The sequence below is a fragment of the Neurospora crassa genome, linkage group II (genome assembly GCF_000182925.2).
Source record: "Neurospora crassa OR74A linkage group II, whole genome shotgun sequence".
In the NCBI taxonomy this organism is placed as follows: Eukaryota; Fungi; Ascomycota; class Sordariomycetes; order Sordariales; family Sordariaceae; genus Neurospora; species Neurospora crassa.
In genome coordinates, this window is record NC_026502.1 from 4,275,313 (window position 1) to 4,299,324 (window position 24,012).

General features: G+C 51.5%; 7 protein-coding genes across 7 annotated transcripts; 3 read left to right on the forward strand and 4 right to left on the reverse strand.

Moving 5' to 3' along the window:
* Positions 1-153: 153 nt before the first annotated feature.
* NCU09772 (hypothetical protein) lies at positions 154-2,891 on the reverse strand. The gene is made up of 3 exons (XM_953263.2): positions 2,481-2,891; positions 1,901-2,422; positions 154-1,840 (listed from the first exon to the last, which is right to left on the reverse strand). The coding sequence occupies exons 1-3, from the start codon at positions 2,697-2,699 to the stop codon at positions 203-205; spliced, it is 2,379 nt and encodes a 792-aa protein (XP_958356.1). The 5' UTR covers positions 2,700-2,891; the 3' UTR covers positions 154-202.
* An 813-nt stretch (positions 2,892-3,704) lies between these two features.
* NCU09771 (DUF895 domain membrane protein) lies at positions 3,705-5,997 on the reverse strand. The gene is made up of 3 exons (XM_953262.3): positions 4,638-5,997; positions 4,399-4,540; positions 3,705-4,300 (listed from the first exon to the last, which is right to left on the reverse strand). The coding sequence occupies exons 1-3, from the start codon at positions 5,873-5,875 to the stop codon at positions 4,076-4,078; spliced, it is 1,605 nt and encodes a 534-aa protein (XP_958355.1). The 5' UTR covers positions 5,876-5,997; the 3' UTR covers positions 3,705-4,075.
* A 4,865-nt stretch (positions 5,998-10,862) lies between these two features.
* Positions 10,863-13,571, forward strand: acu-8 (acetate utilization-8). The gene is made up of 3 exons (XM_953261.3): positions 10,863-11,567; positions 11,641-11,881; positions 11,949-13,571. Exons 1-3 carry the CDS (start codon positions 11,416-11,418, stop codon positions 13,131-13,133), a joined length of 1,578 nt encoding a protein of 525 aa, XP_958354.1. The 5' UTR covers positions 10,863-11,415; the 3' UTR covers positions 13,134-13,571.
* Positions 13,572-15,869: 2,298 nt separating this feature from the next.
* Positions 15,870-16,684, forward strand: NCU09768 (hypothetical protein; the record flags this gene model as incomplete). The annotated part of the gene is made up of 2 exons (XM_953259.1): positions 15,870-16,372; positions 16,666-16,684. 2 exons carry the CDS (start codon positions 15,870-15,872, stop codon positions 16,682-16,684), a joined length of 522 nt encoding a protein of 173 aa, XP_958352.1.
* Positions 16,685-16,842: 158 nt separating this feature from the next.
* Positions 16,843-19,185, reverse strand: NCU09767 (membrane transporter). Its single transcript, XM_953258.2, has 3 exons — positions 18,853-19,185; positions 18,253-18,783; positions 16,843-18,185 (listed from the first exon to the last, which is right to left on the reverse strand). Exons 2-3 carry the CDS (start codon positions 18,764-18,766, stop codon positions 17,266-17,268), a joined length of 1,434 nt encoding a protein of 477 aa, XP_958351.2. The 5' UTR covers positions 18,767-18,783; positions 18,853-19,185; the 3' UTR covers positions 16,843-17,265.
* Positions 19,186-20,563: 1,378 nt separating this feature from the next.
* On the reverse strand, positions 20,564-22,145 carry NCU09766 (hypothetical protein). Its single transcript, XM_953257.2, has 2 exons — positions 21,722-22,145; positions 20,564-21,602 (listed from the first exon to the last, which is right to left on the reverse strand). The coding sequence occupies exon 2, from the start codon at positions 21,389-21,391 to the stop codon at positions 21,083-21,085; it is 309 nt and encodes a 102-aa protein (XP_958350.2). The 5' UTR covers positions 21,392-21,602; positions 21,722-22,145; the 3' UTR covers positions 20,564-21,082.
* Positions 22,146-23,150: 1,005 nt separating this feature from the next.
* Positions 23,151-23,916, forward strand: NCU16600 (hypothetical protein). The gene is made up of 2 exons (XM_011395416.1): positions 23,151-23,204; positions 23,278-23,916. The coding sequence occupies exon 2, from the start codon at positions 23,299-23,301 to the stop codon at positions 23,668-23,670; it is 372 nt and encodes a 123-aa protein (XP_011393718.1). The 5' UTR covers positions 23,151-23,204; positions 23,278-23,298; the 3' UTR covers positions 23,671-23,916.
* The last annotated feature ends 96 nt before the right edge of the window (positions 23,917-24,012 follow it).

A 24,012-nucleotide genomic window follows, 5' to 3' on the forward strand; every position in this document is an offset into this window, starting at 1 on the left:
GGGATGTCATTATTCTCATCTTGTGGTACTTGTAGATTTCGTATAATATAAGTAGCCATTGCGGGTTCTCAAGCGGTGCTGTTCAGATGTGCGACGATCAAAGAGACTCTCGATACCATGGGAAGCAATAGGGAGTAAGTAAGGAAGATTAGGGAGTAAACCAAGATCTATTCTTGCAAGTGGAAAGATTGTAATAGCGTGCCTAATCCGAGCTCGAGCTGGAGTCATACTCCAAGCCTGCCTCTTTAAGTGCAAGGCTGATTAGCTTAACAACTGCAACATGATTCCTGCCTCTCGCACGATCTAACGCTGTCTTCCCCTGATCATCCCGAATAGTTAGGTCAACCTTGCTATTATCAAGGAGCACCTTGACAGCCGCCTCGGTATGCCTATACCTTGCCGCACAATGCAGCGCTGTCTGTCCATGCCCATCCGGAATATTTGGATCAACCTTGTAAGTGTTGAGAAACAGATCAACAAGTGCCTCGTGCCCACTTTCTGCCGCCACATGCACCGCTGTCTTTTTGTCGTATAGATAGTGCGCATCAACCTTGCCAGTATTAAGAAGCTTCTCAGCGTTCGCTATATAGCCATATGCCGTGGCAGCCCACAGTGCGTTCTGTAGCTCCTCTTGCCCATTCAAGTTGACATGGTCGGGGTCGGTAAGGAATTTTGCAACCATGTCATGATGGAATATTGTCGCGTGCTTTAAAAGCCTCCATTGGCCTCTCTCCTCAATCGCTTGATATATTCTTGCTTCCAACTTCTTTGCATCTTCATTCTCCCAATCCTCGGGGTCTAGCCAATCCTTATTTAGGGTGTTCATGCTCTTCAATGCCCGATCAAGAAACGCGACTTCTTCCTGAATATGCTTGTATGCAGCTTCGATCTGTTCCCCCTCTTCTAGCGCCAATCTGACAGTTCGTATCTTAGACGCCGCATCTAAACAACCTCTCAACTCTGCCTTTGAATGTCCTGCTACGGGATAGCGTGCAAAGTAGTCATGGTCGTTATCTTCGGGCTGCGTGTCTGGATCCATATCCCAATCCCAACTAAGTCGAAAGTCGTGAGGAAAGACCTTTACTGATTGTAAAAGTTCTGACCACTTGACTTCGCCAGTCGCAGCTTGTGAATCGTCTTCTAGGTAAACTGCAATCTTTATCACCACCCAGTGATAGTTGCACGGCCTGAGGATCGTGGGTCTTGATGCTCCCTGAAGAAGGTAGACTGTATCGTTTTTTTGGATGGATTTTGCGGTGGTCAGGAGGGACCAGCGAGAGACCGGTACATCGAAGACCTTCCTCCAGGTGATGACCACATCTTGTCTGTCTTCCCAAGTAGCATTTTTCTGGACCGAGGACACTTGACCAAGGACGCAGCCCTTGCCCTCAATAAAGGCAATCTCCTGGTTGTCCCAGAGGCCTACAGAGACCAGTTCGGATAGAGAGAAGTGGATGACTTTGTTGAGGAGTTGTACCCACGAAATCGTGTAGTCGGCCGACAATCCTGCTGCTGTTGGATTATCAGAGCACATGCCAAGTAAGGCATATACTTTGTCGTGACGTTCCGTAGCTTGGCGGCTGCGGTACATGTCGATCAGTTCACCCAAAGGGCGTATATCAAGAGAAAAATTGTCCGTCTCAGAGGTGGTTGCGTATCTGGGCCGGAAGATTGCGCCCCTGATGAGATAGGTTGCCGAAAGGATTCGAGCCCGCACGTCTGCGCGGAGACCACCGAGGAGGTCCAATGCATTCAGGCCTGAACAGAAAGCAAAACCGTCAAGCTCAGCAGAACCACACTTGATCAGGATATGGCGAGCCGCGCCAACTTCTTGAAGCACCTGCATCAATCTGTCAGTATCCTTACTCTAGTCGTTATTTTTTGACATTGGTTCCCTTACCCAGATGCGCTGAAACCACGATCGTTGAAGCAGTGGAAGGATTCCCACTTTATCGTACATGTATGATGGTCTTTTAGGCAGCTCCACGTCGGCTGCGATGCGTAAGTTTTCGAGCGCTTGGCCGCTATCGGCTGCCTCCTCTCCAAGCCAAACAACGACGCGAGTTGCTTTGGCGTAGATCTTGGCCATGTATTGAACTTGGTGTCCTTTTTCCTCGGGGTCTTCTTGGTTGATGCAAATGGCATCTATCCATATCGTTCGTTCAATGGACGGGTCTCGAAGATGCAACAGCGCCGCGTACAGGTTTTCCCCGACGGCCAAGTCGCATCCGTCTATGAAAATGGAACGAGGCTTGCCCCCAGAGCCCCACACGTAGGATAAGGCCTCGTACGGGCGAGTGCCTCTTGAGTCCAATACGGCGCAGAAGAGCCGACAGTGTATTGCGCCGTCGTCGTTTTCATGCGGCAACAGTTGAAGCAAGCGAATCTGGCCACGTAACAAAGGGATCCTGTGATATAGTTCCTTGATAGGTGTTGGCGTTTTTTCGAAATGCCATAGGGAAGAACACAAGTAAGCTCACCTGCTTCTGCCTTTGGACGCGCGCGGGTAAGCTAGTGGTAGTGGTACCCACGCCGGCGGACAACTGTGTATGGGCGGACCCGGCTAGAAACCTGGGGACGCGTATACGGGTAGCGAGTTTAGCGAAAGTGGCGGGGACTCGTTGCAGAGGTGCAGAGCGAGACTGCTCTTGGCCCTTATCGTCTTCCTGACCCTTCGTATTGTGAAGTTGTTGAGACATAATAGCTTGAGGGAACGGCCGAGATGAGGCACTCGAGGATGCTCGTGTTGTGCGAGAGGCAGCGATTGTTCTGCTTCACCATGTCAGGCGAGGTAATGTACCAGCGGCGGCCTGGCACATAACTTGGAGGGGGGTGGCGCGGGTAGGTAGGGCTGTCAACAACCAAGCCGTTGCGATAACCAGAGGGGAGCGGACAATGCATTGGTGCCTTAGTCTACCTTTCATTTTCATTGGGACCCGTGGGCGCATGTAACCTGACCTGAATTAATCGAGAGCGGCAACCAATGGGGAAGATTGTACTAGGTTTGGATTAGTCTGGTGGAAGAAGAGACGGGGGATTGGATGCCAGTCCGCCGCCATATATGTAGTGTACATACCCGAATACTAAAACGTAATAGTGGGGGGCGACTTCCCCCCCCCACGGCATCGCTGCCTGCTTCAAGTCCGACACCTCTACGCCTTTACCAGGGAAAAAAACAAAAAAAAAAGAATGAATGTTTGGCGTAATACTTACAGCTTCCAGAAAACTAGAGTTTTCCTACCTACCAATCTAAAAGCTGCTCTTTGGTAGAGATTTGTCATCTACTGCTCATCTGCACTAGTGGTGGATTTCACAAGGTTATATACTGTTGTTCAACCTTTCTCCCCCGGCAGAGGTACATGGGTCACCTCGGAGCTGCTCATTGCTTCGTGACCCGTGATCAGCACACACTTCATACAATAACAGATAACGGTTCCATTTGGTAAAAGAAAGGCACAGCGTTGGTTATTTAATGTAAGCTGTTACCACTCGACAGGGTGACCTTGCCTTGGACCAGGGACCATGTCCACACACGATTGGAGAGTGCCAAGAAGTGCCAAGACATGGTGATGGCTTCATGTTCAAATTGTAAGCGCTATCATGACTGATGACTGTTCTTTTTCTGAACAAAAAAAAAAAGGAAAAAGCAAAGGGGAATCGCACGGTCAAAACGGTCGCAAACTAGCATTTCTTGGTCAACAAAGCAGAAATATTACAGTCGAGTCATGACTACATTATTCTAAAAAAGTATGTACAGCGCAATTATATCATTAGTCCGTCCGTCCGTCCGTCCAACCGTCCATCCGCGTATCGTGGTATCGTAAAATCTATAGGTAGGTAAACAACTCTTCTCCTTTGCAAGCCGGCAAGTTTCAACCAAATTATCCACACCCATGCACCCAGCCACCTATCCGCCGATAGATTAAGCTTTCCTCCAGTCGTAAAATATCATTTCCCACATTACTTACTCAAAACAAATCCCATATTCCGGTGCGTTCCGTTATCCGCACATCAACAAAAAGTTCGTCAATCAGAACTTCGGAGAAGACAAAAAAAAAAAGAAAGAAAAAAAAGCTTAGACGACCGCCTTGGCCGTCTCGCTACCACCACCATGTGCACCCACCGCCACCGTCTCCGGTTGCGCCGCCTGACCGGCCGCCACCGCACCTTCCGCTCCCGTGACCACATCCGCGGCCGTCTCGTCGCTGAACCTGAGATCTTCTTCGAGGGCAACGGTATCCTGGATCTTCATCCAGATGACAGGCGCGGCAATGAGGAGGGCACCGCCTAGGAGACCCCACTGTGACAGACAGAAACCAATCCAGTCAGTGTTTGTAAACAAAAAAGAGGATAAGAGGATGGATGGATGGATGGATGGGGAGATGTAAACAAACGTACAGTAGCACCAAAAATGTGATCAAAGGGCTTCTTCAACCCGTCCAACCGCCAAAACACAGCGGCGCCAGCGCTCTGAAGACCCTTGTAGAAACCGGCGAGGTTGGCGGCCTTGCGGCCGGAGTTGGAGAGAGCGCCCATGTACCTGTTGTAACGAAAGTCTGTTAGTCTTTTGGCCACTTTTTTTTTGTTGTTGTTGTATACCGCCAACCCGTCCAGGAAAAAAGGGGAGTGTAACTCACCAGTAAATGCAAGTCTGCCACGCGGCATCGAAAAACCCATAAAACATGTACAAAAACATGGGCCCGACATACTTCTTCGCACCGTCCGTCCAATCGACCGTCACGAATCCTTCCTCGGCCGTCTCCTCGCGTGTGGGCTGATCCTTCTGCCACGCGTACCCGCCGCCCCAGATAGCCATGGTCAGCACAATCAGCATGACGAAACTGCCCTTTGCGCGAATCGACCTTCTCGCGCCCGCAAAGTCCAAAGCGTAGCCGACAATGATAGCGCCAAAGATTTGCGCGAGCCAGTAAAGCGTGTTGTTGAGCGCCTTGGTGCGCGTGTTGAACTGGGAGCCGTTCATGTCGTTGGACTGGTAGGTATAAAAGGTGTTGGAGGCGAAGAACATGGGGAACAAGAGGACGACCCAGGGCTCCGAGGTGATGGTTTCAAAGAGGCCCTTGAACTCGGTAATCCACGAGGGGTTCTTCATCATGATCACTCTGGAGCCGTCCTCGCGCACGACTTTGTCGACGTCGCAGATCATGAGAGCCAGAAAGGCGCCGATCAGGGTGAGGACGAGGAAGCCGACGTAGGTGCCGTCGGTTACGGGGCCGGCGACTTTGTTAATGTTTTGACCGAGAGGGATCAGGGAGCCGATGACGGCGCCGAGGTTGAAGATGATCCAGAACCACGAGATGTAGCGGCCCTTCATGTCCTCGGTCGGGTACGACATCATGATGGTGCCCTGAGCGGTCCAGAGGAGACCGGCGCAGACACCCAGAAAAGCGCCGGCGAAGACAACGAAGCCGTGGTTTTGATTGTGGTTGTAGCTGAAGAAGGAAGCGATGTAGATGACGTATCCCAGGCCGCCAAAGGAGAGTGTCAAGCGCACACCGAGCTTGTTAGCGATGGAGCCGGAGAAGAAGGCGACGACGGCGAAGGTTGAGTAAAGCGCAGTATTGGCGTCGTCCTGGGCTGTGTGGTCGACCTGTCCACCGCCGCCGAGACCGCTGAGAGCGTTGAACATGCCGGGACACATGAAGCAAACCACGGCGACCAAGAGGAGTTGGAACAGAGGCGAGGCGTACCAGAGCTCATGGCCGAAGACCTTGAAGCCCTTGTACATCCAGCCGGGTGGACGAGGCGGAGGAATGGTGATATCTTGGTGGGAGCCAGGTTTGCTGGGGACTTCGCTAGCTTCGTTGTGAGTCGCATCGACGGCCGGCGCAACGGCCGAATGCTTTTCGTCGGCCATGGTTCTTGTTGTTGTCGTTGTGGTTGTTGTTTTTGAGAACTGCTGGGTCGATGGGTGAACAGTTCGCGAGAGTAATGAAGAAGGGGGGGAGGGAAGTGAATTAAATTGGAAGTCAAGAATTGGGGGAGGGGACCTGATGAAGAAAACAAGTCAAGCGCCAAGCCTCGACGGCGTTGCGCGTGGGGAACTAGTGTGAGACTGGGCTGGACTGGTCGAGGACCGAGGAGGTGGTACGGGGTAGGGAATCTGGAACTGTGTAAACTGTACTAAGGAATGGCCGCGGTGCTAGTGTAAGTCGTAGTCGCCTGCCATGACGGGTTCGCACGGCTAATATGTTCCTCTTGAGAAACAAGAATGGAAGCCGAAGCAAACAGCGGCAAAGCCAAAGACAAATGATGATAAGGTAGGTGATAGAAGCGCATCATGTGTGCCATTTCATCAATGGGCCACCATGCAGTTAGGTAGTCCCGTTTGATATCAATTCTGCTTCCCGCGTTCCAATATCTGACACGCAGATAAGGCGATAAAGCTGCTGCTTTCACTTGGTTGCAATGAGCACGCGACTAGATAGGGTACGGTAAGTACAGTAGTACGGTACAGTAGTACAGCCCGAAGGATTGGCTCGATGTATTGGATGTCCAAAAAGAAGGGTAGTGGTAACGTTGAGACAAATGACGATACGCGACCCTTCCCAGATACCAAGAAGCAAGGAAGGTAACCTCGTTCCCTCGTCACGGTGAGACGGGCCAGTCAAAAATAGAAAATATCTATGTAGTGTAAATCAGACGAAGCTCTGCAACATCCCTTTGTACGCACTGCATGCTGCAAGCAGGGTACCTGTAGCCCAGACAGGGTGACAGGACAGGACGCAGAAGACAAGACACCTTGCCAGTGCCATCCCGCAAGCTAGAACTAGAGATACCTAGTCCACCTCCAATGCAACGCTCGGCCAACGTAATTCGTGACTAACTCCGTAAGGGCTGACATTGGTTGAACTAATGGCCGATTTGTTGAACGAAAGCACCGAATCCCATGTCCCTCCAGCTTTCCCTGCTGTTACACGAATATACCGAAACTAGGGAGGAATGCAGAGACTGAGTGAGTGTAATGATCAGACTGATCAAAGCCACGGCGCAGTTTGAGACAGAAGGAACGCGATTCATGGATGCAAACAAGATGGCCTTGGGCGGGATGCTGTTGAAACAGACAGTCATAGATGACGGCTCTTAACAAGAGCACAGCCCGAGGAATAAGAGGGTAAGAAATTGGGAAACAAGGAAATCAAAAGACAAGAAAAACTGAACACACGTGGAGTCAATTAGAGAGACAATGTTGAAGATCGAGGGGCTTGTCGCAGTTCAGTTAGAAAAAGACCCGGTTTGGGCAAGTGCGGAGGTGTAGTCTAAGTGGGAAAAAGTGGAACGCGAGATGATGGTCGATAAGTACAGCGGTCAGATAGCTGTTAGTGGAGCTCATTGGATTAGACGGCAAAGGCTACCAATTTGGAGGTGCAAACACCTACCTCCACCTCAACGGGCAGAGTTGCACCGCCCAACGAACTGTGCCGCAGAAAAAAAGAGAAGTTCCAGCCACGGGCAGCCGCCGCTTGGCAATGATCATTCCGTCATCCTCTTTGGGCATCGTGGAAATCGTAAAGGAGGGGCGGAAAAGAGGGTCAAGCCAATCAAGACGAATGCGAGATAAGCAAAAGAAAAAAAAATAGGCCACCGGCCCGAATGAGATAGCCCATAACTTCGTATCTGTATCGTATATCGTGTCCGCCTGACGCTGGCGCCAAACCGTATTTCTGGGCAAACTACGGTTTGCATCATTTTCTGCGATTCTGCGATCTCAAGGTTTCAGCGGATGGACGCCTGTGCAAAAGCTCAAAATCAGGGTAGGATCGCACCGAAGTGAGGAAAGAAACTAGCACGTGACCAAGTCTGGGGGAACAGAGAGCTGATTCGTCAGAGTGTCTGCCGTATCTCCACTTTCCCCAGCCTCCACTCACTCGCATCTCTCTTCCCCCCGCTCCGCTCCCTGCCTGCATCTTGCCAATCTCCGGGGGGCTGCAGCCCAGTGGCTGAAAGTGCGGAGAAAGACGAGGTTGCCAGCGCCAGACTGAAAAGGGACACAATCTCACTCCCCCACGAAAGTGCGCCCAGGTGTAAATGTGAGCGTGCGAGTGTGATACTCTAGTTGCCGAATTGAGGGACTGATTGTGATATTTGGAGCTCGGTTGTTGCATATATTGGGTGTCTGCATGTAACGTTTCTCCTACATTAAGTAGAAGACAGCCTGCTGTTCCCGGACACTCCCAATCCATCCCATCGGTGTTGTCAGTGTGGCCGAAAATGCCCAGACCTTTTTCTTGGGAGGTTCCAGATCCAACACGGCATTCGGGTGGAACCAATCCGAGCGCTAAATTCAGGTTCTGGTTGTGTATCATGGGATCGTTTCCATGACGACAGGAATACCATTCTCACATGGTCAACTTTTCAACAGTCGTCGTCGTCGTCGTCGTCGCAATAGCCTTGTCGGATCACAGAGACCCGACTCAAATCACACAAGAATTTACACGGACTGGTCTGTGGTTTCCTTCCACCGCATAGAGTAAGAGTCAGAAGCAAGGTGGTAATAGTGCGATTGGTCCCCAAGCAAACACTATCGCCGTCTAGGTTTAGGCTTCTTGGTTAGACGCGCGGAAACTGACACGTGTTACAGCATGCCAAAGTGTTTGCTCCCACATTCGTCGGGTATCGGACGGGTGCAACGCCGAATCTCAATTTCATTGAAGGAACTTTAACTAAACTCGACGATGGAGACAGCTGATTTTTGTCGAGCTGGTGTCTGCCGTGATGCTCGAACCACTGAGTCGAGTTGGCGGCAAGCTGCCTCCCAGCAAGGCGGTGTTGACTGAGTCTTCACCCCTCACGACAATTGCCGTCATGTTACACCACGGAATAATCATCACAGGAATGTTGAGGAATAGCGACAAGCGTTTTTGTCGGCGAGTCACCTTGATCAAATCCCAGCTGGACCTGAGAGTACGCGGCGATTGTCAAAGACGAGCCTGCCACGAAAATGAAGCCTGCAGACTCCTTCAAGGTTTCGCTTTGCCGTTTCTCTGATCCGGTGTGCGTTCTGGTAAAGTATCATGGGGTGCATCAGATGGTGACGGGGTCTGTCGTCGAGGAGCTCTGATTCGAGGCCGGACAGAGCCGAGGATCAACGCAAGGAAGACAGGCTGGCCATCCAACCACGACAAGCACTGATAGGGATTAAGAAATGAACCTTTGGAAACACCCCCCCAGCGAGGCCTTCTCAATGTAACCACTGCAAGAGAAGTGTCAACATGAGCAGCCGACCCTCCATGACATTCAGGCTATGCGTCTCAGTGGATGTCAGGCATCCATGTCTGTGATTATGCTGACAGACAGCGCCCTGCAGGCAGACTTCTGCCAGGAGGACATGGGGAGCTTGATTGGACGAACCAGAATTGCTGATTGGGCATGACAAAGAAACTGAAAGGGGTGATCTGAGTATAAAAGGGAGGCCGACGACCCAAGTTTCGCCCACACATCTCCAAAAGATATTGTGTTCCTGGGACAACTCCAGCTTTTCGACGGTGCGCCAAGATGACAGCGACAGATGAGTGATGGATAGAGCATGCCGAGGAAGCCAACCTTCCGGTCCTGACGGCAACATAGAGTTCTGAAGATGCGAATCTCAAGTGACACCAATCCCGAACGCCGACGACTACCGACCGCCATCATTACGATCAGATATCACTAGCGAACCCGGACAAGTGGCCATGATGCCGGCCGGAGGCGGCTCTTGGTGGGTCAGATGGGAAATTCGGTTTTGGTGCAGAACGGAAGGAGAGCGGAAGGGCAACGAGAGCGGGGACGGGGTTGTCTCGGGGCGGGGGGTGGCAACTGCGTGGATCCACAATCTCCGGCCTCCGACGGTCATGTGTGCAACTGGGCCGATGGAGGCCGGCAGATGAAACAGGGCTGCTACGGCGACGACCTTCCGTGCTTCCCGGTTGAATTCTGACCGTTTCCGACCAGGCACAAGGGGGGCACCGAACCGCCACAGGAAATGAAAAGGGTCATCCCGGCCTTCTGTCCATGTGAGTCGACTTGGGCCGACAAATCCGCATTCATGCCGGCTGCTTGTCAAACCCTCACAAGGGGGAACGGTGTCGGTATAAAGCAACGCAGATCCTCCGCTTCGTAAGAGTATAAATATATACACTGGCGCCGACTCTGCGATTCATGGCTCGTCCTAGTCGGCGTGCGGGAGTGGATGGACACACATGGATGAGGTGGACGAGGTGGACGAGGTATGTATGGAAGGCGTGGGAACCCACGAGATGACAAGCTGTCAACATGTTTTGAATATGGGGGAAGGTGACGGGATGGCTGGGGATAGGTATGGATGTTTGGGAGAACCTGAACGGCCACCAAAGCAGTGCCAGCAAAACAAGACCACCTCGTGTTCAGACGGCGGTCGGGCTGATGGAAGTCGTCCCCCAACATTGAATGAACGGGGGGGGGGGGGGGGGCGTGGGAGAGGGTCGCGGTTGTGCCCGCGAGTCAGGTCGTGTCTGATTGACAGGGGAGCTCCGTGATTGCCGAGCGAGAACTGTGTTTGGTCCGGGCCAGCGGAGCCTCTGGACATCAGCCGGGCCCCCCACCCAACACCGAACTTGGACCGGCTATCTCGGTGAAGACATCGCGTTTTACCGTCGCATTGATTGTCTGTCTACAACCCGTCAGGAGCTGGGCAGCCACCGTTATTCGCTGTTTTGGCGGGGGGAATTGTCTGGGGATGTTGGCGGGTGGAACGACAATGATGTTCTGGCCGCAAGGTGAAAAAAATGGAGACGAAAGACGGGACAAATGGAAGAGCACAGACCACTCTTTGGAAGATTGGCCAATGAGGTAACGGGGATCTGGACCTGCCTGCCGCAGAACGGCGCCCACATTCCACTTTGTTCGCTGTCGTGGGGCCCCGAACACCGCCCGACGTCGCCGCCAGCTCAATCCGCAAATCTACCCCGCCATGCTAAAGAAGGTCTCCAGCTCAGCATCGAATTGCAACGAAGGAGCCGCCAATCCCGGGCGGTCAGGAGATGGACTGGCGATGATGTATTCCATCCTCCCGTCAGGGGCAATGAATGTTCTTCGCTACAAAATAGACCTCTCCGGATCCTCCCTCTCCGCAATCTGGCAAAGGCCCATCCCGGACCTGTTGTAATTACCGTCATCATTCCCGCGTTGTGACTGGCCTGGATTTGTTTTTTCTGTTGTTCCGCTTCCGTCCCTTTTTTCGACTTCTTGCGGCATCTTTTTCCACTTCTTTTCTTCTTCTTCTTCTTCTCTCCTCCAGCTCCTCCTGCTCCTCCTCCTTGACTTCCTTCGCGATCCTTTTATTTCTGTGTCGTCAAGGAATCCTCATCTTCCTCATCTTCCCTTCTTCCCTCTCTCCCTCTCCACTCTACACTCTCTACTAATCACACCACATCACCAACCATGGCGTCGCCCATTGCCTCGGCGGCCCTCAGGGCCCGCGTCAAGCGCCCTTCCATGCTCAAGAAGCTCTGCAACCCCGAGGACATGCTCCAGCACTTCCCCAATGGCGCATACATCGGCTGGTCCGGTTTCACCGGCGTCGGCTACCCCAAGTAAGTCGCCCATGTCGCTGGAGGAAATATAGCGCATGCCAAACCAAGGAAGTTGCTAACCCATGTGCTACAGGAAGGTCCCTACTATGCTCGCTGACCACGTCGAGAAGAACGGCCTCCAGGGCCAGCTCAAGTACAGCCTCTTCGTCGGTGCCTCCGCCGGCGCCGAGACCGAGAACCGCTGGGCTGCTCTCGACATGATCGCCCGTCGCGCTCCTCACCAGGTCGGCAAGAACATTGCCAAGGGCATCAACGAGGGCCGCATCAACTTCTTCGACAAGCACTTGTCCATGTTCCCCGTTGACCTTGTCTACGTAAGTGGTCGCGAATCTCGCTGGCGCATCGCAAACAGTTTGCTAACCCCTATCGCTCAATCAACAGGGCTACTACACCAAGGACCGCCAGAACAAGAACCTCGATGTCGTTTGCGTTGAAGCTACCGAGATCAAGGAGGACGGTTCCATCGTCCTCGGTGCCTCGGTCGGTGCCACCCCCGAGCTCATCCAGATGGCCGACAAGGTCATCATTGAGGTCAACACGGCCATCCCCAGCTTCGACGGTCTCCACGACATCACCTTCTCCGACCTCCCTCCCAACCGCAAGCCCTACCTCATCCAGCAGTGCAGGGACCGCATCGGTACTACTTCGGTCCCCGTCGACCCCGAGAAGGTTGTCGGTATCATCGAGTGCACCACCCCCGATCAGACCCTCCCCAACTCCCCCGCCGACGAAACGGCTACGGCCATTGCCGGCCACCTGATTGAGTTCTTCGAGCACGAGGTCGCCCACGGCCGTCTGCCCAAGAACCTTCTCCCTCTGCAGTCCGGTATCGGCAACATCGCCAACGCCGTCATTGGTGGTCTCGAGACCTCCAACTTCAAGAACCTCAACGTCTGGACTGAGGTTATCCAGGATACCTTCCTCGACCTCTTCGACTCCGGCAAGCTTGACTTTGCTACCGCCACCTCGATCCGCTTCTCGCCCACCGGCTTCGAGCGCTTCTACAAGAACTGGGACAACTACTATGACAAGCTCCTCCTCCGCTCTCAGTCCGTCTCCAACGCTCCCGAGATCATCCGCCGTCTCGGTGTTATCGGCATGAACACCCCCGTCGAAGTCGACATCTACGCCCACGCCAACTCCACCAACGTCATGGGCTCCCGCATGCTCAACGGTCTCGGTGGTTCCGCCGATTTCCTCCGCAACTCCAAGTACTCCATCATGCACACCCCCTCCACCCGTCCCTCCAAGACCGACGCCCACGGTGTTTCGTGCATTGTCCCCATGTGCACCCACGTCGACCAGACCGAGCACGATCTCGACGTCATCGTTACCGAGAACGGTCTCGCCGATGTCCGCGGCCTCAGCCCCCGCGAGCGTGCCCGCGTCATCATTGACAAGTGCGCCCACGACGTCTACAAGCCCATCCTCAAGGCCTACTTTGAGAAGGCCGAGTTCGAGTGCCTTCGCAAGGGTATGGGCCACGAGCCCCACCTTCTCTTCAACTCTTTCGACATGCACAAGGCTCTTGTCGAGGAGGGCTCCATGGCCAAGGTCAAGTTCTAAATGCTTGGCTAGAGTCAGAGAGTGTATATCTCGGTGGGGAAGAGATAATGAGAAAACCAGAGAGGATCAACAGTTGATCTTTGAATAAAACAAAGAGAACTGTCTAAACAAACAAACGTGGTATGGGGGAAATGCATTGGTTAGGTGTTCATTCTTTCCGGTTCACGTATATATCTTTATTGGAAGGGGAAGAGAGAGAGAGAGAGATCGAAGAGAGGAGTGGATCAGGATACCTGGCCTATGTTGAGCGATAGGTCGCATTTCTGTTTTTTTATATTGTCATACTTGTTTTGTATATGGGATCGGACGGGGGGCTATGATTGGCTTTGTCTCTCTATGGTCTCTTAGATCAAGGGCGTTTTGTGTGGACGTCGTTTGTATATATACCTATACACATACATACATGCATTCATACAAATCTTGGACTGTGGTGCAAAATCGTGAAGTTGTTGAGGCTTGGGATACCTTGCTGGAGGCTCGTTTTTGGTGGCCGAAATTTGATGGCTTTACACAAGTTCTGGCTCACCGCGACAGAAATGGTGGCTATCGCAGAGACATGAGTACAGCAGCTCATGACATGATGTTTCTCTTGGACGGAGCTGGTTCTAACACCGGAAAAACAAGCAAGTAACAAGACCGTGGAAGGTAAATGGGTGTTTCGGAGCGGATGATGGCATTTAAAGATTTATTGTTCCTCAACTCAACATGGAAAGCCGATCTCAACTCCAATGCAGCACGGTGACTCCCGTCTTGATGCCTGCCTGCGATTCCCCGCTGTACGACGGAAGTTCAAGCAGGCAAAGTTCGATTTCTCAAGGAAGGGCTGGAAGAAGCCAATGCCCATACGTTAACTAACCGACCACTTACACCCGTAACAGGCTTGGTCTAGCTACCTCTACAGTACTTACTTACCTACAATAGGTAGCTTACCCCGAAACGTCCGGGCCCCATGTTGCTATCCAGTCGGCTTCTAGAACTAATCGGTAGAGGTAGGTACCACCCAATCGGTTTGCTTCCCTTCGTTAGGTTCCCTTCCCTTCCTAGCCGACCCAGCCGACCAGCTACCCACCCAGGTACCTACGTAGTGTAGGTATCTTAGCTAGAAAAGCCGTGTGAATCCGATTGTGTCCCTGGTCTAGGTCCTGGTCTAGGTCCTAGTGTAGGTCCCGACTGGCTGGCTGGGCTGGCCACCCGGGCATTCAACGGGACGGGGCTACCTATTGGCGGATGCACAAGGGATACTGGTGGTGGTCGGGTACTGCGCCCGGATTTTTCTTTCTTTCTTTTACTGGATGTTTTCGGGTGGAAGTCGTGAATCGGGATTACCTTTAGTGACTGGTCATGAAACTGGACACATTGTATTATTTCTTATACCTGCTACTGATAACATGGGATTTGTGTATCAATACCTGTCCTGCTGCTTCTTCTTTCTGCATGTTTTTTTTTATTCTTTTCTATTATTATTATTATTTTGTCTTGGATGGGGGTGGGCTCTTCCATGTCCCGCACAATGCACGATGCACGATGCACAACGTGACAAATAAAGGAAGGGTCTGGGCCCTTCAGAGCATCTGCACTCGTATTTTGTAGTCTTCTTTTTCCCATTTCTTGTCAATGTTTTTCTTTCTTTCTTTCTTTCTTTCTTTCTTTTTTTGTTCTTTAATATTTTTCTTTAATTTTTTTTTTCTTTTCGTTTTTCTAGATCCGAGTGTCATTTACCAAGATGCCCCTGGTGTAAGTTTTCACCTTGGAATCCCCCAGTGCCTCGTCCAACTTACAAAGTTTCCAAATCATAATTCAGTTGTGCCCTATGACTTTATAGAAACCCAGCACTGTCCGGACGCCGTTTTTCCTATTGAGCCGTTCATGCAGCATGAGAACCAGGTGTATGCACTCAAAAACTGGGACCTGCTATGACGTGAAAAAGCCTCTGCAGGCGCTGCAATGAAAACTGCCTCTCCTTGATTCTATTTAAATATCCAAGCGCGATGCGCGGCAGTAATTGAACGCGTTCTGTCTGCTCTGAATGCCCGCGGATGTCTTGGATGGAACGCCCGTCATGTTATGTTAAAGTCGAGTCGAAACCCCGATTTCCCATGATGATGATGAATGTGTTGACAGAGTTAATGAAGACAGCGAAGCTAAGGCGAGCAAGTTCACACCTTTAATTTCCCAGAAATGGGTGTCTGGCGATTGTAAAACGGGTGATGACGATGCTGAAAAGCGATGTCCGATATGCTTCTCACATGGCTGAAGGTAGGTACCTAGGTATGTTAGGTACCTGTAGCCATGCAAGTCCGGAGCTCCATGGCTTCAAACTGAAAATCCAGACAATGTATCACGCAGGCAGCTGTCGTCGAAACCAAGACTTCCTAATCAACTCAAATGCAAGGTGGTCAAGAAATCGTCAACGAATGCCTTCAGAACTTGGAAATAATGCTGCACCAGAAGCACAGGACACGAAGCAAAGTAGGTAGTTGGCTTTTTCCCAGTTGAAAAGTACATAACGGCCACCTCAGCGTCTCTCCTCTTTTCCCTTTCTTTTCATTTCCCCTCTTTTCGTTTTTGACCATCAGAGAAAACATCCTCCAAGATCACCGAGGCGATACAAAAATCCGCCATAGAAAGAATTCGTACCATCATCAACCAACAGCTCCATCATCCCAGAAATTGTCCTCACATCAACAACTTGCCGTCTGTCTCCTTCTCATCAACGTACCTGAACGAGACAGCAACATGACAGGCAAAGACCTCAAGACGCTAGGACAAGAACTCCGCAGGATGGAGAGATACCAAGAGTTGACCAGGATGGAACAAGACAGCCGAGAAACCAACCCATGGGCCAACGCCATGCACCAGGACGTCCATGACAGCAGTTCTTCCACTCTCAACAATAAGAACAACAACAATAACAACAACAACAACCCCTCTCGCCACACAACCGAGCTTGCACGCTCATCAGAGCCCACTGCTCTCCCTAATCCGCCCGATACACCACCACCGTCTTCATCTTCAGGTTGCCCGCGACCACCACCACCAGCCTACACCCCCCCTCCCACCGCCCAAGCTCGCGCTCGCGCCCGCCTCGGCTACGTCGGCGCCAGATCATCCCTTCCCAACACCTTTTCCCCTTGGGGTGAAGGTACAGCCGGCACGGACATCGACGGCCTTGACATCGACAGACCAGCACAAGACAGGCCGCGGCAGCCGCCGCCATACATCTTCCACGCCCGCGACAGGTTTATCGAGACAGGCCTACCTGCGACTTTTGATAGTCACACCTTTAGTCACACCTCCTCACGGTATCCATGTTTTTCTTCTTCTTCGCCGTCAGCCTACCATGGTAGAGGTACACAAATGGCTCCAAGCCATCCCAAGGCGGCGGCGCTCTTCGGCGGCGGCGCTACAACAACAACAACCAGCGACGACAACAACCGCAGTGCAGAAACTACTACTACTACACCGCGTGCACCATCCCCTGTCTGTGGTGTGGCTCGTCGCGTTGCACTTTATAGCAATGTAACTACACCAGCAACACCAACAACGGGTAGAAGAAAGAGCAATAACCGCAATATATGGGGCGGAAGAAGAAGAAGAAGAAGCTTCACAAGCATCAGAACTGTGGACTACATGCTTGATCTTGAGCGGGGCAACCCGCTCCACAGGGAGCCGGACGTGAAGAAGTGTGCCACTGCGATTTTTTTGGTGATCGTTGTGTTTTTGATTTCTAGTTGTGCAGTTGTGTACTTTACCACAAAAGGTTGAGCGTGTTGGTAGTATAGTTTCCACAGCCAGGGCTCCGTGACTACAGGCGCCCGGATGTTTCTTTCTATTTCAAATCGGGGTTTTTGATTCATGAACGAAATGGTTGGACGGGGTATCTGACTGATTGCCGTGGTTTGAGGTATCGAGTCCGGAGAAAAGACGGTCAAGGGAAGAAGTTAGCGGATTTGTTTCTTGTTTTATGGATCTCAGCTTTGTCACATGGAGGTGCACTGGTCATGTATGGTATAGGAAGACGAAAACAGCGACGGCGAACATTGGAATATAACTATTTGTTCCAGACTACTCCCGCCCCTTGCCGTAGTGAACCCTTAGTAGGCTGGAGAGACAAGTGCCACAAGACTCGATTTCACGAACTCCTGCGGCCATAAGGCTCAAAGGGAAAGAAGGCGCTCAGAACCCCCATCGCCACAAGTAACGCTCCGCAGATGTAGAGGGGCGCACTAGTCGAAGTGTTCGACACAGTGGCAATAACAGCCGAGAGGATTCCCATGACACGGTTGCAAGCCACTGCCACTCCGTTTCCCGTCGCTCGGTGGGCACTGGGGAGAACCTCTGGTGTGTAGGCATACAGGGTGCCATAGTAGATGTTGAGGCAGAAAGCAATAGAGCAAGAGAAGCCGACATCTTGGGCACCGTTGCGGACGGATGTGTAGGCGAAGAAGAAGGCAGCTGTCATCAGTGTGCCGATGAGCATCGTGTATCGCCGTCCGAGGAAAGGTATGTTACACATCCAACCCGCCAGCAAGGGTCCAAAGATGGAACTGATGTTGGTGAGAGTGTAATTGCGCCAGGTTTCAAAGGGCGAGACGTTCAGGTTCGCTCCGCGAGAGGCGAGATAGCTTGGTAGGAAGACGTAGAACAGAGGGTAAGCTAAGCCCATCATGGCCCATGACACCCATATCAGTGAAGTCGAAAGGGCTATCTTGGGCGTCGAGAACAGTCCCCGAAGATGTACAAGCGTCTCTGCAAAGGAAAAGCGGTTCTTGCTGTGAGTACCCAACACGACACCACATGCATCGAGCTTGTCGACGGTCAGAGAGCAGTGTCGGTTGTACTTTGACGCCAGGAACTGGAAGGTTTCGACAACCTGGGCATCTTCACCCAAAGCAAGAAGATATTTCGGCGTCTCTCTTAGGCGAATGACGGTGACTCGGAGGATGGACATGACGAAGACAAGGGCGCCGCTGGTGAACATGACATATCTCCACCCCATGTTGTTTTGCCTCGTGCAGACATCGACTGATGGGCAGTTCCATTTCTCGGGGACTGACATTCCGTGTTAGTCAATCATTTTCTCCCATCAGAAGATCAAGATCGAAGGAGAATCCCTCACCTAGAAAACCCCATGCCACAAATCCAGTGACAGCCTGGCCCAATCCCCACCACCCAGCCATCAGAGTAAGCACCCACTGCTTGTTCCCAGGCAGATATTCCAAAAAGACGGTCGTATCCAAGACCAGGTTTCCTCCCGCACCGAACCCGATAAGCGCGATCCACAAGCCCAGAGATGGCCAGTTCGGCATGGCCCCAGCAATGATGACGGAGATCGAGCACAGTAGGAGGGAGACGTTGAAGGCGAACCGGCGGCCAATGATGTCAGCACCCAAGCCCCAGAACAAAGCTCCGATGAGCATGCCGACATAGCCAGCAATGGTCATGGCGTTGTTGTATCCATGTTCTCCAAACTCGCGGAAAGCTGGACCGGCGATGACGCCTTGGAGGAGGAGGACGAGGGAGTCGACGGCATATCTGGCCAATGTGGTAAGTTCATGGGGTTGTGGAAATGGAGTCGGCTCACGCACCCAAAACCGTTGAGGATGAAGAGCTTGGTGTGGTAGGGTGTCCATCCTATCTCGTCAATGGCCTGCCGCGAGTCGAGGTTGTTAGCGCAAGAGTACAGAGGATGATGAACAGGAAGCATAGCGGTCCTCACGTTGTTGACCAAATGCATCTTCCTATTGAGAGCTCGGTCGAGGTCTTGCAGACCCAAGATATCTTCACCATCATGAGTAGTAGTTCTGCTGACGGCCCGAACACTTCCGGCGCCAGATTTGGTCTCGTGTTGTTCGTGGCCGTCGGATTCGACCTTCTCAGGTGCCGGAGAGGTCGCCATATTGGAGCTGTTCGCGAAGGGTGGAAGGTAGTGGTAAGGTACAGCGAAACAGATATTCAAGAAAGAGAAATGGTACTACTTCTGGGGCCATCCGGTCCATTGAAAAGGGACGCGATCAGTCTCGTGGTTCAAGTCCTAGTTAATAGAACTTTGGAGGAGAGAACAGAGGAGCGAAGAGGACGAAAACGAGAGAATGCAAAGGCGGGGGATCGGCAGAAAATGTTGGGGACTTTGGCTGGTGATGTACTCTCAGACCGAATAGGAAGGAGGGCTGGGGAGGTACAAGTGCAAGCACTATGTGCAATGGCGTTCCCTGCCAGTTGCCGCCATCTCACACGAATCTTGGAGGAATCAATGCCCATGAGATGCTGTACTTGGTGTAACTGTTGGGCTATCACGCCATTCATTTGATAGCCTGGTTGAGTTGTGATCGTCAAGTTTAAACGCTATACACCACACGTGCTGAAAAGCTTCATGTGAAAGAGGAAATGTCGAGACCTCTTCCAGGGACGTCCCCTCGCCCCCACACATAGTCCGGGTTTGTACTCCACTTTCCTCAAGTTGACCCCAATTATCTCGACGAATGACAATCCATCAAGAAAGCCAATGCATTCATTGCAATGATTTAATTCGTAGCTTCGATACTTGGTAGACCAGCCCCTGACCCTGCCTCAGTCAAGTGCTACAGAATGCCCAGTCCGCTATAGTTGATAAGGTACGTTGGAGGTTGGTAATCCATCAAGTCATAAGGGAACCCCCGACTTTGTTTCTTGTTCGCACACGGCAATCCCTCATATATGAGTCTGCGGCGTGGGGACGCGGCTCCCTCGGTCTTACGGGGCTTGGGACAGGTCACTGCTGGTGATATCGTAGGTGCCACGGCCCAAGTTGACAGACGTGAGGAGACTCCCTGGTCCCAAATCCGCCAAGGCTCGTCTTCAACCACGCCAACAGCGGCTCCCCTACCAGCCGGATCCACAAGTTCGTCCCGCCCCGTCTCACCTTCCCACTAACAGCACTAACATTCGGACCCCTATAACCTTGCCGTAGCCACACTAGAATATTAACAGCACTATCACTTACAATAACCTAAAGCCGTTCACTAACCCGCCCCTGCAGACTCCACAGACACAAACACCTCACTGGCAAAATAATACTACCACGCCATCGACAGACAAGCCACAAACAGCCAAAGAAGCAATGGAAACTCAAAGGAATAAAGCACAAGGAAAGTTTGGATGCAGCGACTTCTACCGACGGGCTGTTATGGTATTCTATCGATAGGGTGTCTATAAAGCCGCACCAAACATGGCCAGTGAAGACAACCAAGGACAGTAGAGGGACATTTTCTTGTATGAAAACATGTGTGATTAGGACAGAAGAAGATCAAGGTAGAGAAAGAAAGTATGACATGGACCGAAAAAAAGGAGTAGACAAGGGTAGGGTGGTACTCTCGAGTCTTGTTGCCTGTGTCCCTCATCTACGTCTACTACGTGTATAGTTATGAACACGACGAACAGTACAATGAAAGCGGGCAAAACATGACCAAGTCCTGGGAATAGAGCTTATCTAAAAGTAATCAACACCAACGCTATCCCTAGGGTAGTCTATCTAGCCAAGGAAATCCTTCCAAGAAACCACAAGTGATGATGATCGCTACAGTCCATCCCACAGAACCCAGCTGTGGAGGAACCAAGTCCCATATCAGCTGAGAAAAGGGCTGGAAGAAATCAAAGAGAAACAGCTGTGCATCAAAAGCTGGATGGAGAAAGAAAAAATCACGAAAATGACCCCGGGCCATGCCATGCCGTGACCCACACGCATCGGTTCTGATTCCAGGCCGCTCCAAGCTTCCGGTCCGAGACTCGCCCTGAAACATAGAGACCGCCGAATTACCAGACACTCGGACAAAGACCAGCTCAGCCTAAAACTGTAGTGTACCAACTCATCCTTCAGTCTCCGTTGCATTATATCACAATCTTGCCCTCGGCCTCACTCGATGCAACTACGATCCAGCACCACCCCAGCTACACAAGTCCCGAACGCAAATCTATTCATCATACTGCACCCATTGGTGTAACGAAGAATCCCTTAAATGGGCAATGTGTTCTTCCATGGTCAGGCTCGTCGGGCCGTGGGTTCTGCACTCGTACATCTTTGGCTCCTTCATTTGCAGGCACTGGTATAGTCTGCGGAGATGCTTTAGGTGGACCTGGTAGATTTTTGTAGTATAGCCGCATCGACCACACACAAACAATCTAGGTGACGCTCTATCGTCCTCGAGATGGGAGAGGTGTTTTTTTTTATCGAGACTCGTTGGGCCGTGGTGTATGCACTCGTACATGGCTGGCTGGGCCATCTCCCGGCACGCCCGTTGTCTGTCGAGATGCTCTATGTGGAGATTGCGATGCTCCGTAGTATAGCCGCATCGACCACATTTATATTGCCCTGCAATTTTGGGGCTATGGATCAAACTGTTATAGTGCCGCTGGCGATGGGATGCTGTAGTGAAATCTCGGTCTACGCAGCCTTGAAGGCAAGGAAATGGATGTTGTTTTCTTTCGTGAGCTCTGTAGCATGACGAGTATTAGCCCCAGGTTTCACGTTTCAACGCCCATCTGTTTTCGTCGCTTTTTTGCCCGCCTTTGTTGAAGTTCTTGTGCTCCATCTCTGGGCAACTTCCACTTACATCAAGGCAGTCTCGCTGTAGAGTGTGCCTCCTCGACCCTTTCGGAGACAATAACGACATTCTTGCCCAGCCTCATCAGAAGACTGTGGAGGATAGAGCGGCAATATCACCTCTGCCGCCTGCCGTGTTGAATCAAAATTAGGCTGCTCTAATGAGATTGACTCCGACAGACCCAGGTGAGGATCTGGTTGCGAAATGGATCTAGCAGAAGAAGACTCCAACTAGGATTCTTCTTGGCCGGCTTCCTGTCCAGCGGCGCCCTTGGACCGGTTCTCCGTGTTGTCGTGTGGATTTGCCATTGCGCCAACGTAACGCTACTAGCTGATGGACTGTCAAGGTAGTGATTGAGTATGGTCGATGATCGAAGACAATGTATGGATGGGTCGTGACGCCGCGTGCAGTAATAACCGTGTTCTCGCGATTTATTATGGCGATGGAAAGTGGTTCGTTAAGAGATGGTCGAAGACACTTGTAGCGCGTTGAAAGGAAAGGCAGAAGTGACGGGAGTGGGCGTTATTGGAGGATACAAGCAACGGAGGAAATTAATCCCAGGCAAAGGGAAGGAGGGGAATTGGCCAAATGCAACTCGCCAGCCCCGCCCGCGACGAAGTAGTAGAGATTGCCTCTAACCAGAGCATCTGGTCACTTCCCTTCAGTTGGCTCTTTCCAGGCAGTCTTCGCCAGAAGCAGGACGGAGTCAATGTTGTCGCATGGCTCCTTCCTGAGTGCAAAATGGCTCGCCCACATCGTAGGATACTGATGGATTATTAGTGGATGGTACGCGGAAGTGAACTTTCCTCCGTCGTCCCGCAAAAGACTCGGGGCATCCGGATGGGGCTTTCTGGGAAATCAGGCATAATCTAGAAGCACTGCATACTACAGCAACATTCATGCCCACCAAAACTTATATGCAAGTGGAAGACGGTGATTTTCAATGTCCACCACTCTTCTTGTCAGACATAAAAAGCACATATTCGTGCAGTTAGTTTGCTTCCAAATTATGCCTGGAGGTGATTTCCCAGAAAGCTCAATCCGGATGCCCCGAGTCTTTGCGGTACAGACAGGACAGAAACATTATGGGCCACTGCACCTTTCATCTCAACCTTAAAGTACTAACAAGGCAATAACCAAGTGCCAATCCCTAATTCCCAACAACGGAAGGACAGAACCTCTTAACACGCCATTCTCCTGGTCGACGGAGGACACCAAACTCGGCAGCCGTAACCTCGGATCTCCGAACATGCCCCATGCTTACCTATGCTTGTAGAAGTAAGCTTCGCTCGTGCAGGAAGGATGACGTGGTCTCAAAAATGAAAGCATAGCTACCTAAGGTACTTGAATTTCTGGATTGCTCCCTTCAATTCTTCTTTCACAAAGCAAGCTTCTCTACACAGTACAATTCTACCATTGCCAGTAGTATCCGCAACACGCTCGCCCTCGCTCAGCTGCCACTCCCAGCTCACTCAGTAAGTCTAGTCTCCAGGTAGGTCTCTCGCTCACCATTCTGCTCTCCACTTCCCCGCCTCTCCAACTCCTTTCTGACATAATCGCAACAGTCTCCCAAGACTTTCAGCATCATGGACGAAATTATAATCGGCGTACTCTATGCCATCATCGGGGTGGTCCGATTGTGGTACAGATCGGAAGACATTTATGCCAACTTCACAGACTTCCACAAAGCCTCTACCCAGCAAGTACGACGCACCCAAATCACTGTTGTGTGTGTGCTCGGACTATTCGTCGCATTGTTATGGCCTCTCGATATCCTCTGGATCGTGCTGGAAGTGTACTTCGTTGGACTTGCGACCGAGATCTGGGAAGAAGAACAACGGGCCAATCACCTCCCAATTACACAGCCAGCACCACCCAAAGCAACGGCTACCTCTGCTGAGGCAAGATCCCCGCCGCCACCCTATAATAGTGGCGGTGGGAATACTGTTGTTGTGTAATGGGAGACATGGAAAAGAATGATCTGTATTTGATTTGGCTTTTTTTTATTTTCTGTTGCTCATTATCAGCGATGTGAACCCAAAGGGATGGGGTTTGGATTTTGCCGAGAAGACTGTCGACAAATTCCATGCGGAGGAGGTCGGTGCATAGCACAGAATACATTATTACAGGTAGTCTATGTAATCAGTTTGGTACTTCGATTATTGCATGTTGAACAGGGAAATTCGAGAGCTTTCAGGCCTTCCAAGAGGGAAACTGTCCTCCGTCTGAATTGATATGGGATAATGGAAAGGGGCACGGTTGTGACGCCACAGAAACCTCCAATGAGTGTCCACCAAGAC